At 44.3% G+C, this 15,732-nt stretch overlaps 1 protein-coding gene across 1 annotated transcript; it reads right to left on the bottom strand.

Moving 5' to 3' along the window:
- Positions 1-273: 273 nt before the first annotated feature.
- Positions 274-4,037, bottom strand: DUSP1 (dual specificity phosphatase 1). The gene is made up of 4 exons (XM_083599142.1): positions 2,910-4,037; positions 2,438-2,586; positions 1,944-2,163; positions 274-1,382 (listed from the first exon to the last, which is right to left on the bottom strand). The coding sequence occupies exons 1-4, from the start codon at positions 3,277-3,279 to the stop codon at positions 1,012-1,014; spliced, it is 1,110 nt and encodes a 369-aa protein (XP_083455268.1). The 5' UTR covers positions 3,280-4,037; the 3' UTR covers positions 274-1,011.
- Positions 4,038-15,732: the final 11,695 nt, after the last annotated feature.

The following is a 15,732-nucleotide window of genomic DNA, read 5'->3' as shown; positions in this document are numbered from 1 at the left end:
GGGTGTGTATGTTTCTCTCAACTGCAATAGTCATTTGTACAGCACAAGAGGGTAGATCCTACATGTGGTGCTTACTGGATTTTGGCAAATGACTTTGTAGTGGGGCTTGGATTCTTCTACGGCACCATTAGGGACCCTGCAATAAGTCCTATGGAGCCCAGGGCTAGTACAAAGGAGGAGATGTCTGCTTTCTGGACTTCACATACTTACCGTTGCAATTTTTCAGCATATTTTGAAAAGGGAGTGGGGGAAGGATCTATAAAAGAATTAATATTTTCTTCAATAGAAATGTCATAATTTATTTGGTTTGTATAAAAAGGCACAATCATAACAAAACCCATGTTCTTCTTTTGATAAGAAGAAATATATTATTTCACATCATAAATAAATCAGCAAAACATGTAACTGTTGGCAACCCAAAAACACAAACACTCCTTTGTGCTTTCAATGTCAGTGCTTCGGAATACAGTTCTTAAGATCTATTTACAGGATTACAGTACCTAAAAAATACTGAGGTATTTTGTTTGTTTCTTTCAAAAAGAAAATGAAACTTCAGACTTGAAAGGCAGAACGCACACAAAGCAATTACACTGTAAAAAATAAATAAATATCTGGACATCCTTGTACAAGGGGACAGTTCGACTGCAGCCTAGCACACCCAGGAATGAGAACACTTTCAGATTTGCTACTGAAACAGACTGACAAACAGAAAAACTGTAAAAGAGGAATTATTTCAGGAGTAGAAAGCAAATGTCCTGCATGCTTTTTCTCCTTTGTAGGCAGCATCCAAACATTGGTCAAAAATGCATCTCGGCAAGATCTAGCAGAAAGAACCTGGCTTTCTGGAGTCAAGAGATGCTGCTCTGAGCTGGTGGATCTTGTATTGCTCTGTAACTGCAATGAGAGGAGTCCGGTGCAAGCTAACAGACCTGCCCTCAAAGTTATTGCACTTCTCAGGTAACAGCAAAGGGCATCAAGTCTTTGTGTACAGGGCCCACCTGCACCTGCTTTTCAGCAGCTCGGAGAGGTGGTGATGGGGCTCTGAAGGTAGCTTAGTGCGCTGGAAGCAGAGTGGACAGGGATGGAGACGGGGAAGTTAAAGACCGTTGTAGTGGATGTTCCTCTGTCCAGTGCAGACATTGCCGGGCTCCCAGCCTCTGCCGAGCAATTTGGAGCAAGGACCTGGGACTCAAATTGCAGCAGTTGCCCCATGAAGCTGAAGTTGGGGGAGATGATGCTTCTCCTCTGCTTCACAAACTCAAAAGCTTCATCCAGTTTGACTCGGTTGGTCCTCATAAGGTAAGCAAGGCAGATGGTTGCTGAGCGGGAGATGCCAGCCTGACAGTGAACAAATACTCGCCCACCATCGTTTTTAACAGAGTCTGAAGGAGCAAGCAAAACATCAACATTAGCAAGAGTTTTCCTGCAAAGCTTCAAAGCTGCTTTTCACTCTCTGTGCTTGAGGGGCCATCTTGCCTAACCAGCTATAGCAATACGTCACACAGCTGGGAATGGAGCTGGATGCACAAATGAAGGTGTGCAAATAACCCAATATGGATGTTCTGTTTCAACTTGATTATAATCACCTATTCCAATTGTGGCCACTAAAGCTTGCTAGAAAATTCTGTCAGCATGAGACTGGTTCAGATTACCAGCTGATCCTTCCAACACCCATGCTAGTGGATCCAATGACTAGTCTAGTATGCTTTTTGGGATTTCACAATGCTATCTTCTAAAAGAAGCCCAAGCACCATCGTAGCTACAGATTTATTTCAGCCGGTGCTATTTTGATCCCCAAGGAAATACCCTGCATCTCAAATTTAAAGGATGCTGGAAGTGTCTGCTAAGGTGCTGGCACCCAAGGGATACTATGAACTCAATATGTAGGGAGTGGGGAGAGAGAGAGAGAGAGAGAGAGAGAGGGGGGGGGGGGACTCATTTACCTATGAAGTTAATTGCTTCGTTAAACCAGCAGCTGATGTCAGCTTTGTGGTTGTCCTCCACAGGGATGCTTTTGTACTGATAGTGTCCCTCAAAATGGTTTGGGCAATTGGCAGAAACGTTGATCAAGGCTGTGATCCCCAAAGCATCCAACATATCTTTCCTGGAAGCATGATAGGCGCTGCCTAGATACAGGAAAGGTAGGATCTCCACTGGACCACCCTAAAATAAAGGAGACAAAGAAACACAGTCTGTTAATCCCACGGCAAAAATAGGCTCCACACTTTGATAAAGTTGTTGTGTTATAATGAAACATTCATTTTGCCTTGAATGCCTTGTATTTCCAAAAGGAATATTTTTATACACACATTTGTGTCTTTCCATTCCAGGCATTTTTGAAAAGTCCAAATGGTAATTAAAATAAAATAAAATAATTTTAAAAGCAAGTGTAATTTAAAAAAAAAAGCAAGTGATTCATGGATTCTCCCCAACTGACCTGATCATAGAGAGGAGTCCCACAGGAGCTGCAGTTTGAATCTGCGCTGCCAGGCACATTGTTTGCGCTGAGCGGCAGAGTCAGGCCCTTGGGAGCAGATGGTTTGGTGCACAACTCAGGGCAGGCAGACGAGAAGGCATCATAACCTCCTAGAAGAAAATAAAGAAGAAAAGAGGTTAATATTGTCCGAGGAACAAACTCTAAGTAGCTGGGGGTGGGGTAGGAAGGGGAGGTAAAACTCCATTGACAGCCCAGTGGCCGCTCCTATAAGCCCCTCTGTTAAAACAATGCAACTGCCCTAGGCTATTTGTCAATATCTGTTATTATTACTACGTATTGCTCTTAATTCCGTTTACCCGGCGGGCCTTTGGCTTACGGACTTTTGAAGCCCAGGGGAGGTGGATTGGCAGGGCAGAGGGCGCCTTGAGGAAGGCGACCTCCCTCTCTCTGTGTGTGAAGCCTTTTAACTCACCCCTGAGAAAGCAGACGCGGGTGTCCCGGGCTTCCCGGCAGAGGGTGTTGAGGGCCAGCAGGAGGGTGCTGTCCCTCTTGGGCGCCTCCAGGTCGGCGCTGCGCTCGTCGAGGAGCACGACGGCGTGGTAGAGCCCCTTCTGCAGCCGGGCGCGCGCTTCCTCGTTGGGCAGGATGTGCTCGAGGCCCATGGCCCCCTTGGCTCTCCGCCGGACGATGGTGCTCAGGCGGACGTTGCAGGAGCCGCCGATGTGCGAGGAGTTGAAGGAGAAGAAGGAGCGGCAGTCCAGCACCAGGCACTGCACGCAGCGGTCCTGGAGGAGCTCGCGGAGCGTCTCGCAGTCCAGGGCGCACACTTGCATGTTGACCATCGCTCGGGGCAGGGCAGGCAGCGCGGTGGGCGAAAGGGCGCTGGGCAGCCGCTTTTGTCTCCTTTCCCCGGGCGCCTCTTTGTTTAGTCCCGCCGAGCTCGTCTCGAACCGCGGCAGCGCTTCTTGCCAAACAAAAGCTGCCTCTCTTGTTCCTTGTTCGCGGGGGTCCGTAACTCCCACCCCGGTTCCAAAAAGTAAACACGTCTGGATCGTTGAACGTGGAGATGGCAAAGACGACAGAGCCGCTAGCTTGGGCTTTGCTCTTTCTCTTGTGTTGGCAGCCTCCGTTGCGGGGCAGCTGCTGCTCGTTGCTTGTCTGTTGCAGTTTCCTTGCTGGACGAGCGGCGCAGCCTCGCCTTATATAGCGCCAGCCGCGGTTTGCTGCTTCGGCTTTTTTTTGTGAATGGGCCCCGGTCACATGACCCGCGGTGCCTGGGAAGACGTCACTTCGGCGGGGAGCCAGACAGACACGCCCATCCCGCGAGCGCTCGCGTCATCGAGCAGCCCGAACGGCAAAGTCACTTTGAATGTCCGCATGCCCAGAGCCCTCCCCGCTCCTGCAGGAAGCCGACTGATGCAACGCCGCGCGCGCTGCCGCCTCGCTCCTCCCGGGCTTCTGCCAGCCAGAGCCTGGCCTTGAGCAGCGGTGAGGAAAGGGCACACGATGTGCTGGAAGAAAAGGAAACGGCTTACAAACCCAGAAGCGCGCTCAGGACACATTCCAGATTCATTCATATTCTTTGCTGCTATCTAGACTTGGAATACTGTATGGGGAAAGTGTGGGGCGTCGATAGACCTCTCTGGGCCCCGCCATTGCCCTCTGCTGGCAGGAATTAAATCTCTCTTAGTTGCCAGAGAGAGCATAGCCGCTAGCAGAGCTTCTCTGTTATGGCCAGCGGAGGTTCCCCCGTCGCTTCCAGACGAGCAATCGCCCTCGTTTGAGCGGAGGTTATACGACGCCACCGTCAAGTCTTTGCTGTTTTCTTGCCGTTTAAAACTGGCTTCGTGGTGCCATTTAGATATAACAGTGCACTTGCGTGAGCAGCACGCATCCATCCTACAATAAACATCCCTCTGGAACAATAAAAAAAGCAGCACAAGCTTTGGGATTTGTTAGAGAGCTATTTAGCTAGTGCTCTTTACGGCAATGTACCTGTATTTGTGTGGTGGGTTATAAAGGTGCACCCTTGTTGGGCACAGGATGAGAGTCAAACAAAAGTGTGGCAGTCTGGCAGTGTCCTTCATGAGGGAAAGGGAAGACTGCAAGCTTGGTGTTTGATCTACAGTATTATGGAAAAGGACAGGAGACTGCATTCTGTGATTATGAAAGATCTGATGCAGACATGTCAACGTTTTACCTACATCAACACAATCAAGCACTTCCATTAGGTACCATGAGCATTTCACCCCTTTTAAATCAACTGCAAAGATGCATATTTTAAAATCACATTTAGCTGAGTTTGGTCTAGCAGTTGCTTTGGGGAGGGTGTTTCTGTCTGTGAAGCAAAACAGCACAGATGGCTAAGTGACACCATTTGGAATGCTTATGTTTTGAAGACAACATAAACACTATTTTGCTTGGTGCTTGAGCTGATAAAAGGATTGTTTTCTGTTTCAACAGGGCTGACCCATCTTTGGGAGAACACAAACATACGTATTACATAATGTGTACACGTAACAAGTAATTTAGTGCTTTTGAAAAATGCCAAAGGGAGCAATCTGGAAAAAGGAAGTGCAGGATCACGCCCAGCATCCCAATCTGCATATCTAGGAGTTGAGGAGTTCATTCATTACGCCCTTCTGGGGTTTATTCTTAACAACTTCTGTAGATAAGAGTATAAAGCCAAAACAATGCTTCTCAAAGTCACTGTCTAATTTTGTGATTGTTCTCAGGGGTTCCGATCCAGAGAAAGCCATGCTGATGAGCCACTGCAATATATGGGTCAAGTCAATTGTGACTAACTGGTGACCCATGAATTTAAATGAAACCTAGGCCCCACTAACTATGCAATCCTATATATGTCTAGTCAAAAGTCAGTTCCATTGAGTTCAATGAGGCTTACTCCCAGGCACAGGATTGCAGTCTAAATTTGTCTGGAATGGGGACACAATGTTTCCTTGCTTCTTCCTCATGGAGTCACACCCCTTCTAAAAAGGCTGCACACTTATAACGAGATTGCTTATATAATACAGTAGAAATCTTGATGAAAGCTCTGCATTTTTTAAAGCACTATGTAACATGTTGGATATGAACACTGAAACAAAGCGCTGAAATATAGTTAGACTGGAATAGCTGTGCTCCTATTCCCAATTCTACTATTGCGTGCACACAACAAACAAACAAACACATGCACACAGTCCTTCAGCAACCACTGAGTTATGCTGCTTACTGGCTAGTTACCATGCTCTTTATCAGGCTTATTCTGCAAGCCATTGGCCTTAACAAATTTCAGGCAAAATGTCTATATAAAAATTTCCAGCACACAAATGACAATGAAGTTAAAAATGTATTAATCCAGTCCAATAAAACCCCAAATTGAAGAGATATGTTATTTCCTTTTTGGGAGTCGTCTAGTCTATACTATATGCCCCAAACCTTTCTATTTCTTTTGCTCCAAGATTCCATGCATTACGGCACAGCGTGCAGCTTTATAAATCACCAAAAGATGAAAATCTAATAGAAAACAGATGGTTTCTTATAACATAACAGGATGTTAATCTAGACAAAATGTGTCCCCTCACCCATGAAAAAGTGGAGAAAACATGAACTCCAAGCAAGATGGATAGGTCACTTCTTAAACAAATTAGGATGAAAGTTCAATAAGCAGGTCACCTAGAAGCACCTTCAGTTCAATGAGCTCTAGAGTTTGATCCTACCCATGTTTACTCGGAAGTATACTCTGCTGTGTTCAGTGGGGCTTACTTCCTTAGGAGGATTACAACCATTTCATCCATACCCAATGTAATAATTTAGGAGAATTCTTGGATTGCCCCAATGTACCACTCTCTGTGTGGACCTGAATATTTTCAAAAGCGCTCTAATGAGAAGGAGCTTCATGCATCTGGTTTTTTTTAAATGGCCAATTGCGTCAAAACCGGTGTAAAAATGACACAAAAGCTTTTTGGTGGCTTTTGGCAAGAACAGATTTTTGATATTTTACAGAAGAACAATTATAATTTTGAGCTATATCTGCACCAACACTGACTTAATAATACTGTGGTTAACAGTTTACCTTATATGTATATACCCACCAGATTATTCATACAATTTAGACTCAGTTCAGGGCTTTCAAATGAGGAACCATATCTAGTGAGGAATGCTTATTCACTAATTAGTGTTTCCCAGAATGTAATGGGAAGTAACAATAGCCCTGCATTTTTCACAAACCCGCAAGCCTTGAATGCTAAGTAACTGGCAATGGAGTGGTTCAAATCCCCCTTTGTGCCCTTTCAACAGAGCACCTTGTCCTAACCAATTGGACTATGTCTTCACTCAAGAATTTCTGAAGATTCTGTTTATATTGCATCACAAGCAAATTTCAATAAAAGGAATTCTCACGGCTCTCTCAGTCTTGCTCTCTTTTTGCATTTCCTCTGCTTCCTCACTTTTTGTTTTCTTTCGCAATATAATTATCACCTTTTACAACTTTTAGTTTCTTTTCTTTCTTTCTTTCTTTCTTTTAATCTCTAGAGGTATTGCTTTCTGTTCCAATGCCTTTCCCCAAATTTGTGAGAATGCTCGAAAAATTGCTTTGGATTCTTGTGTCATTGCCACACTTTTCTAGAATGTTCCAGAACTTTTATCAACTTCTGAATGCTCCTTCAGACAGAGGAATCTTCCCCCACGCACCCATGCTGACCACAAAAAATAGACTGCTCTCTCTTGACTGAAAACATTTTCATCACACCATTACTGATATAAGCAGGCAGCAATATGTCTGCTTTCCAATCTCTATACACTTCCAGAATCTTCTATGCAGTTGATAATTTTCCGTTTTAGTTTTCCTTTTGACTTTTGGGCTTTTAGCCACACTTAGGTCACAAATATGTGTGTTGAGAATGTGAGGACTAAAAATACACTTTCTGATTTCAACAGTGCTGATAGTTTTATGAATTTATTTGTAAGACTTCAGATGGTTTGGAATAGATCAAGCAAACTTACTCCTCTGGTAAGCATGCAAATTGGCAGGCTGCTAGAACTGATTGTGTAATTGTCTTCATTCAGCAGTTTCAGTGCCAAAACTCTAGACTCAATGCCAATCCAGATTTTGTTTTCTCAGAAATAAACATGGGCAGGCTAACACTTTTTCATTTCTATTTATATATTAATTATTGTTGTTCTTATAACAACACCAGGAATCATGGGATTCAGGACAAAGACTGAAAACATACCTGCAGGAGTATCCTAACTGATCAGTAACCCTGTCACTTTCACTTGCATAGATATTTTGTATGTTTAAATTTGGTGTTAGGAACCTTTTCCCAGTCTGAGGGCCACATTCCCTTCTGTACAATCTTTCAGAGGCCGCATGGTAGTGGTAGGTGGGGCTAGAGGCAAACACAGGTGGAAAAATGAATGTAAATTTTACTTTTGCACAGTAGGCTAGTTTCAACACACACACATACCCCTTATGTCTTCCATCTAGACAAGCAAGAGGCATTACCAAAGTTTAAGGACATATTCTAGCCAGGCAAAAATACTCAAGGAAGATGTGAAGCCAGGCCAGTGAGGGGTGTGGTTTGGGGAGAAGGGGTGTGGCCTATGAAGAGTCCCATGGGCCAGATAGAGAAGTTTGGAGGGCTGCATTTGGACCTAAGGTTCCCCACCCCTGATTTAAACCAATCTAATGATACTGGGTGTTTGATCAACCCTTTAGGGAAGACATTTCTGAGAATTCAATCATTTTCAGAGGGCAATTCATGCTCATTAACCACGATCCTTGCAAAACTGCTCATTATGAACTCAAGCGGGTGACACACTCTGACTTTCCCACGTATCACAAATGGCTTTTTAATCAAGAAGGCTGTTGGAAGCATGGGCTTCTGCAGTTCCTCCATATTAATTCTGCCTACACAGAGCTCTTTGCGAAAACTGTTCACAATCCCAAGGATTATTAACCTTCAGCTAATGAAGGATTTACTCCAAAACCAATTTGAAACAGTGGGCATAAATCCTGAGGTTGCTACACATAGCTGATTGTCTTCACTGTGGAAAACCTCCCACTTGCCATCTCTCAAAGGAGGCCAGTTTATATAACCCTTAGGAACATTGCCAGCTTATTTTCGATTCAGAGCGACAGCCCAGACTGAAGCATGGCCAGGGCAAAGCAGATCCCCAAGTGATCTGTCATAAGCACAAACTGAAACCCGCCCTTCAGCCCACCTAAATGGCCTACATAAACAAGGGCTGAGGTAGCAAAACTGGTCTTGGACCTTACCACTTCAGATTGCAGAAATGTTGGAGCATTCTGTTATGGGGGGCAGCCCTTCCCAATGAAAATGCCAGCATGTGAGAGGGTCAAGGTCAGGAGAGACAACTGGTATCTGTTTTTTTTAATGTATATCATATGTAGTGTTTGGTTTAGAGGAACACTGAAGTATGTGATATCCCCACCTGCGTTCTGAAGTGCCTCTGTCCAGGAAAGAGCAGAAAGACAACATCCTTCTGTTGTGACCAGAGAAATGAGAGCTTAAACAGAGCTTGGGCCAAAGGGTAGTTATCATCCCTGAAAACATGGTGTCTTTCTCCAGTTGTCTGTCCTCCACAGGGATGGGCAAATCTGTTAATTTTGGTTTCACTCAGCTTCTCATTTTTCCAGTGTTAATGTTTATGGGTTGCTTTGAATAGATCTACAGTATAATAAAACAATGATATGCAGTTTTGCCTAATATATGCATTTTGGAGAAGCAATTTCCCCTAAAATAATGTATTTTTGATGAGTTATAGATGCTGCGAAAGATTTCACACATGCTACTATAAGCGGTGGGGTTACTGTAGTACCACTCCTTGTTTCTGTGTTATTGAACACATAAGCTAATAACACAAAAAATGGGGAGTTCATGCTGGCTCTACTAAACCAATACGGTAAAAAGAGAGTTTTTGTTCTAATTTCTCACACCATCATGGGTTTAGGGAGAAGTATGTGAGGAAGGTTGAGCCAGTCTCACAATATTTATTCACTTTGGGAGTTACCCATATGTTGGCTCATGTTGACAACAGGTTGCTCAGATCTGATTTTTCAGTGTGTACAACCCATGAGCATCCACACATTCTGTTTTTAGTCTTAGTTTCTTCATTGGTATTATGTGGTTTCCCATCCACACCAGTGGACAGTCCTTGACACAATATTTCCATGCAGTGGGCAGGATTCAGCTAAGTTGTTGAATACATGAAATATTCACTTGTGTAATGGAATGCTTTCCCCCTTCGTCATGCACCCCCACCCCCTAAACTGGCTCTGAAGGGTTGGGGGGGACACCAAGAATTGGTTTGGGGGCATGCAGGGGGTTCAGGGAGAGGAGAAGGGGAGAAGTCCTGTTGTGCAAATAGCTCTCTTTCCTGACTTACATTGCATACCCCATTTAGCTAAACGTTGAATTTCACCCAGTTTTCTGGCCCCTGCTCTCCACCCCCCGCTCCCCCACTACCTTCTCTTGTTCTAGAGATGTACATAGGTATTTCTTAACCTATACACACCTTTTAAACAAATTCAGAAATGGACAAGAACAATTGTTGCCAGCCCTTCATTATCATGGTTCAAAATGGGTAAAAAAGGAGGGTTGTGCTTTTTGGGGGGTGGGGAGGGAAACAGCAGTTGTCTCCAAGGGTGTTTGTTTTTTTAACGTGCAAGACTGATACGTCTCCATTCCAAAATTATGATAATTAGGTATTGTGCAAAACCTCTGTATTATTATTATTATTTTTAAAAAATCTCTGACATATGCTGAGCTATTGAGAGAAGAGCTCATCCAAACCGGAATTTCTGATGTGCCTTTAGCATGCGGCAATCAGGGGAAATAGACACACTCATATCTTTAGGACCACTCCTGGAAAGAAAATGGCCAGGTTGTGCTCAGGTGAGGAGCAGACAGAAGAGGGAGTACATGACAAACTGATAACTATGCTCAGGATGAACTCTCCATCCCCCAAAAGTGCTAATAAGCATGCACACATTGCAAAGTAGAGGCATTTTGATGACAATTATATTGTGTAGACAGTGTGAAAAACTTGCATACAGTGTGAAAAACTTGCAATGCCAGAATAAAACGCTGTCTGGAAGTACCCTTTACATATTGATTCATTTTGTAAAGATCTTTTTTTTAAAAAAAAAGCTGAAAGAAGGCAAGGTATGAAAAAGCTATGGGTTGCAAGGTTAAAGTCACATTTAAATAACTCCAGTGAACTTACACTTGGGTTGGACTTCCTTCCTGGCTTTACAAAAGCCAGGAAATCCAAAGTTAACTTGTTGTAATTCAAAGAATCAGTCTTTTTTTAACACACACACACACACACACACACACACACACACGTAGTGGAACAAAGTGGGAGGCATAGTAGTGGATACTTTTTTAGAGCATAAGTACAGGCATATATAAAAATCAAGAATCTGTGTGTGTGTGTGTGCTTCATTTTGAGTCTTGCTTCCCCCACCTTTGTTATACATTTGACAGGCATATTGGCCAGTAAATAATATGATAATTCAGTATGTTTATGTACACGTGTGTGTGTGTGTGTGTGTGTGTGTGTGTGTGTGTGTGTTCCAGTTAGTGGAACCCGGTGTAAACATACAAAAAACCTGTTTCCCCCTGAATCTGATATAGGAGGAAATATTGTAAAGTCTAAACATAACACAAAGAGTGTGTGCATTTCCTCAGTGGGTTCACAGCTCAAATTATGTTCATATGTACCCACACTCTTACAGTCTTTGGAGTTTCATATTGACGGAAAGCCATGGCTTCATGATTCTTGTCGCAGTGTATTTTTAACAAGTTCATGGTGACATGAGAACCACATGAGGGTAATTCCTCATCAGGAGGGAGACTCATTTCCCAACCACCTCATGATGATTTCATAGCTGCATTTACTGTGCCTCTCTTACATGTCTGGCCTTTTTTAAAATGTGCAGATTGGAAGTGGAGGAGGAAAGGCTCTACTTTTTTTTTTAATAATTATTTCAAGAGGAGGAAGAGGTTTCAAAGGCTATCGTGTCATTTATAGGCATGTATAATCATTAACTGATAAAGAACAGTGGCCAACAACAATAGTTATTTGCTTAGCAAACCAGTGACGTTTACCGATAACCTCTGGCCTGACTTCTCCTTACTTATGTGGACTTTACACCTTCCCTAGGTGAATGTTTATCTGAAGTAACCGCTTGTAACCTCTGTCCCCATGCATCCTAAGTCTGCAATGGAAAGGAAATGGAAAGCTGGAAGAAAATTTAGGTTAATTTATGGGGGGGAGGGATAGCAGTTTTTAAAAAACATATTACAGTGGTACCTCAGGTTACGGGACGTGGCTGGCACTATGGATTAAACCACAGAGCCTAGGACTTGCCGATCAGAAGGTCGGTGGTTCGAATCCCTGCGACGGGGTGAGCTCCCGTTGCTCGGTCCCTGCTCCTGCCAACCTAGCAGTTTGAAAGCATGTCAAAGTGCAAGTAGATAAATAGGTACCACTCCAGCGGGAAGGTAAACAGCGTTTCCGTGTGCTGCTCTGGTTCACCAGAAGCAGCTTAGTCATGCTTCTGACCACATGACCCAGAAGCTGTCTGCGGACAAACACCGGCTCCCTCGGCCTATAGAGCGAGATGAGCGCCGCAACCCCAGAGTCAGTCACAACTGGACCTAATGGTCAGGGGTTCCTTTACCTTTACCTTTTTACCTCAGGTTACAGGTGCTTCAAGTTACAGACTCCGCTAACCCAGAAATAGTACCTCGGGTTAAGAACTTTGCTTCAGGGTGAGAACAGAAATCGTGCAGCGGCAACAGGAGGCCCCATTAGCTAAAGTGGTACCTCAGGTTAAGAACAGTTTCAGGTTAAGAATGGCCCTCCAGAACGAATTAAGTTCTTAACCCGAGGTACCACTGTACATGCCCAGAATCTATTTTTGTTCAGAGCCTTGACATTAAACATTAGTTACAGGGGCTTGCATCAAATATTGCAACGTGGCCTGATGTCCTAATAGGACAGTGCCAGTCAGGCAGTCCCTCCTCCAGCAGAACATCACATACAAGCACTCCTTTTTCGCAGTGGTGTAATGAGTATGCTCAGTCCTTATTAGGCTGGTTTTGGGGTGGGGTGGGGGAGGGGGTCCCCTTCAACTTGCTTGTTTTGGAATATTTCTGCAATCCTTGGGGAGGCCACAAGTACCTGAGAGCATACAGGGTGAGGTATTGAGAGAAAGGGTGACGATGAACCAACAAACAAATGGATATTGTACTGTATATTGCAGACCCCTTTGGATCATTTATAGCCCAGTTAAGATTTCCTTAAATTCCTTTCCAATAATCAGAGTTGCCAGCTTGTGACTATCCAAATTCAGGGAAAAAAACTATTTAAACAACTGAGGTACCAGTGCTATGAAAGCCACTTTTGTTTTAGGCAATTTATAGCCCCCCCTTTTAGTGGTGCAGGGCAGGGGAATAGCGTTAAACGACAGGAATATTTTCAGGATCAAGCACACTCTCTCTCTCTCTCTCTGTCTCTCTCTCTCTCTCTATATATATATAATTTGTTGTTTTGTCAGGGCTACTGCCCTCCTTAACAGGATAATTCCATTACTTTGGACTTGATATCAGGGTGAGCTGCTGGGTTCCTGTGCTATCCTAGCAGCAAAATCAAAAGCATAGTACAAGTGGGGGGGGGGAGCAACAACTCTCTGGCAGCATAGCAACAATTGTGGCCAATCCTCAGTGGTCACTAATCAGTCATAATGTTGCTTCAGACAATGTCTCGTGTCAGCCATGAATTGAACGCAGCAGTCAACAGCACATGCTGCCATCATGATGTCACCTAATTCATTCGATATTCCCCCCCCCCCCAAGTCCCAACTCCCAATACAATGCACAAGGAGTCCGCCATGAAAAGCCTACAGCATGACCTCATAATAGCTAACGTTAAGTGTTTTGGAGGAACCGTAAGATTCAGGGCTTCAGGTTTGCAGATCTGGAGCAGCCCAAATATCAAAGGAACCACCTATTTCCAAGGGAAGTAGCCAGGGATCACACGGAAAGAACAGTGACCACTCCAATCACAGAAGTCAGCTAGTAGCATAGTCCTGTAGCTCAGAGGAAGCCCGTTTACATAGCCCATAATTGACAGGTTGCCTGGAGAAAGCTTTGGGCCCCATACACTGAAGGGTCAAGGATCTTCCCCATGTGCATTAGATTGAGCACCAAATGTCTCTGTGTGGGGAACAAGTGTTTTGAAAGGGAGAGGGAAGAGAGCCACTTGGACATTGAATAGACGTTACAACAACAAACTCAGAGGAAACAGTTTTGTAGTAGCTCAGTGGCAGGGATGGCATGAGGTGGACTGAAACAGCCAGGATTGCATAGCCAGAAGTCACAGCTGCAGCCGTGCAACCCTGGTAAACAAGGTAGTGGTGGGAGGCAGCAGTGGGGCCATGGAGGTGGCACATTCCCATTTCACCTCAGGCAGTGAAACGGGATGAGCCACCCGTTCTCAGAGGAAAACACAGCAGGAACACAGACACAAGAGGAAACGTAAGAAAAACCGATGATGGGGCCGTCATTGTTTGCCAGGAGACTAGCTAATAGCAAACCTCTCTTCTTGCCTCTATAAGAGGTTGTGTACACACTTCACCTTTAAACCACATTCAAAGCACATTCTTTCCCTCAAAGAATTTTGGGCACTATAGTTTACCCCTCAGAGTTACCAGTCCCCAGCAGCCCTTAAACCACAGTGGCCAGAATTCCTTGAGAGGGGATGGGAATGTGCTTCTAGTGTGATTTAAAGGTGGAGTGTGAACCCAGCCAGAGATAGCAGATGTGGTCTCCAGAGGTTTCAGACTCCAACATTTACAATTCAGTCCCAAAGTGTAGCTGCAACTCAGCAGGCTTTGCTGGCAAAAGGTCCCAAGTTCAACCCCGTCCTTGGGCTTCTGGGGGAAAGCATTGACAGACGCACCTGTGCTTGAGGAAGTTTACTGCAATAGCCAATCACAGTGAATGTTGGCAGGACCAATGTCCTCAAGTAGCCACCTACTTCCCCTGGCCTGTGCGATGGCTTTCATTTTTCCCAGTCCCAGATTAGATAGATGAGATTCCTGGGATCCTGCCATATTCTGAAAACAATAGGGTTAAAAAACAAACAGGTTGAAAAAGGAGCCCTACTAGGTAGCCTTCATTAGAGCAGAAGCAGAGTTGAAACAGTCAAAATGACTTTATTGAACAGCATCATTTGTGGAATACGGACAGCATCACAGGGTCTTCGGCCCAGGTAGCCAATTATGGTATTCTTGTGCTTGAGAAAGCAACATAGTGGCACTGATCCACGCAGCTTACAGCTGAACATGTTACTTTACTGTATCTTTAGAAAGGCACACATTGGAACAAAAAGGTGGCTGTCTCACAACAGAATAGATGACTTCACACAGCTCACTGACTGCTGCTATTATAAGGCTTGCTTGTGATCTGTACTGGGGGTGGGGAACATCCTTCCTTCTGTGCATAGTGAGTGACTCTGGGGAGACTAGAGAAACATGAGGGTGGTAATAATGAGTCATAAACAGGAGCTGTAAGCAGTGGATCGTTCCAGTGAGTAGGTGCTCTTCAGGGGCAGGGAATGGGCTTTTCAGAAACGGTGACACCGTATAGGTGCTCTCGTTCCACACTGGATGCCTTACCCTAGATCCCCACTATCTCATTTCCTTCTTTCTTTATGTAGGTTGATTTAGGCTACATCCTAGGTTCCTTGGGTGGGGCATAATAAAATAAATAAAGCAACAAAGTCTTAGTTTAAACATATATTCCAGGGGAAAGTACAATAAAACCACATATCAACAGCATCAGATAACTGCAATGTGAGTGCCACAACAGTCAGGTTTTTACTTGGTGTTGGTGTCTGGATTCTTGTAGTGTAGGTGCCAATGAAATGTTTTGGGGAGGGGGACATTCCAAAGCCAGGGTGCCACCACAGAAAAGGCCCATCCACATGTTTCTGCCAAGATCTCAGTTCCTGGGCAGAAACACGCAGAGATAGATGCTCCCTCAAGTATTTAAATCCCAAGTCGTTCAGGGCTTTATATGTTATTTGTACAATCTTGTATTCAGAATTGAAATGCACCGGCTGCCATTTCCAAGTGAACATAGATTTTTGGGCGCTCCCTGTCAAGCTCCTCCCATTTTTGTGCCTTATCCATGCAGTGCCATCATGAAGTCTTTAGAATCTACTCATTTTCACCATCTTGCCTAAAATCTGGGGTATTT

The sequence above is a fragment of the Podarcis filfolensis genome, assembly GCF_964270895.1.
Source record: "Podarcis filfolensis genome assembly, chromosome: 2".
Lineage (NCBI taxonomy): Eukaryota > Metazoa > Chordata > Lepidosauria > Squamata > Lacertidae > Podarcis > Podarcis filfolensis.
This window is presented reverse-complemented; position numbering and strand designations above follow the sequence as displayed.

Excerpts from the sequence above, each read along its gene's own strand:
- DUSP1 (XM_083599142.1), bottom strand. The coding sequence starts at position 3,279 with ATGGTCAACATGCAAGTGTGCGCCCTGGACTGCGAGACGCTCCGCGAG. Across the intron at positions 2,587-2,909 it reads CCGCGTCTGCTTTCTCAGGG|GAGGTTATGATGCCTTCTCG; the intron begins GTGAGTTAAAAG and ends ATTTTCTTCTAG. Across the intron at positions 2,164-2,437 it reads GGACTCCTCTCTATGATCAG|GGTGGTCCAGTGGAGATCCT; the intron begins GTCAGTTGGGGA and ends CCTTTATTTTAG.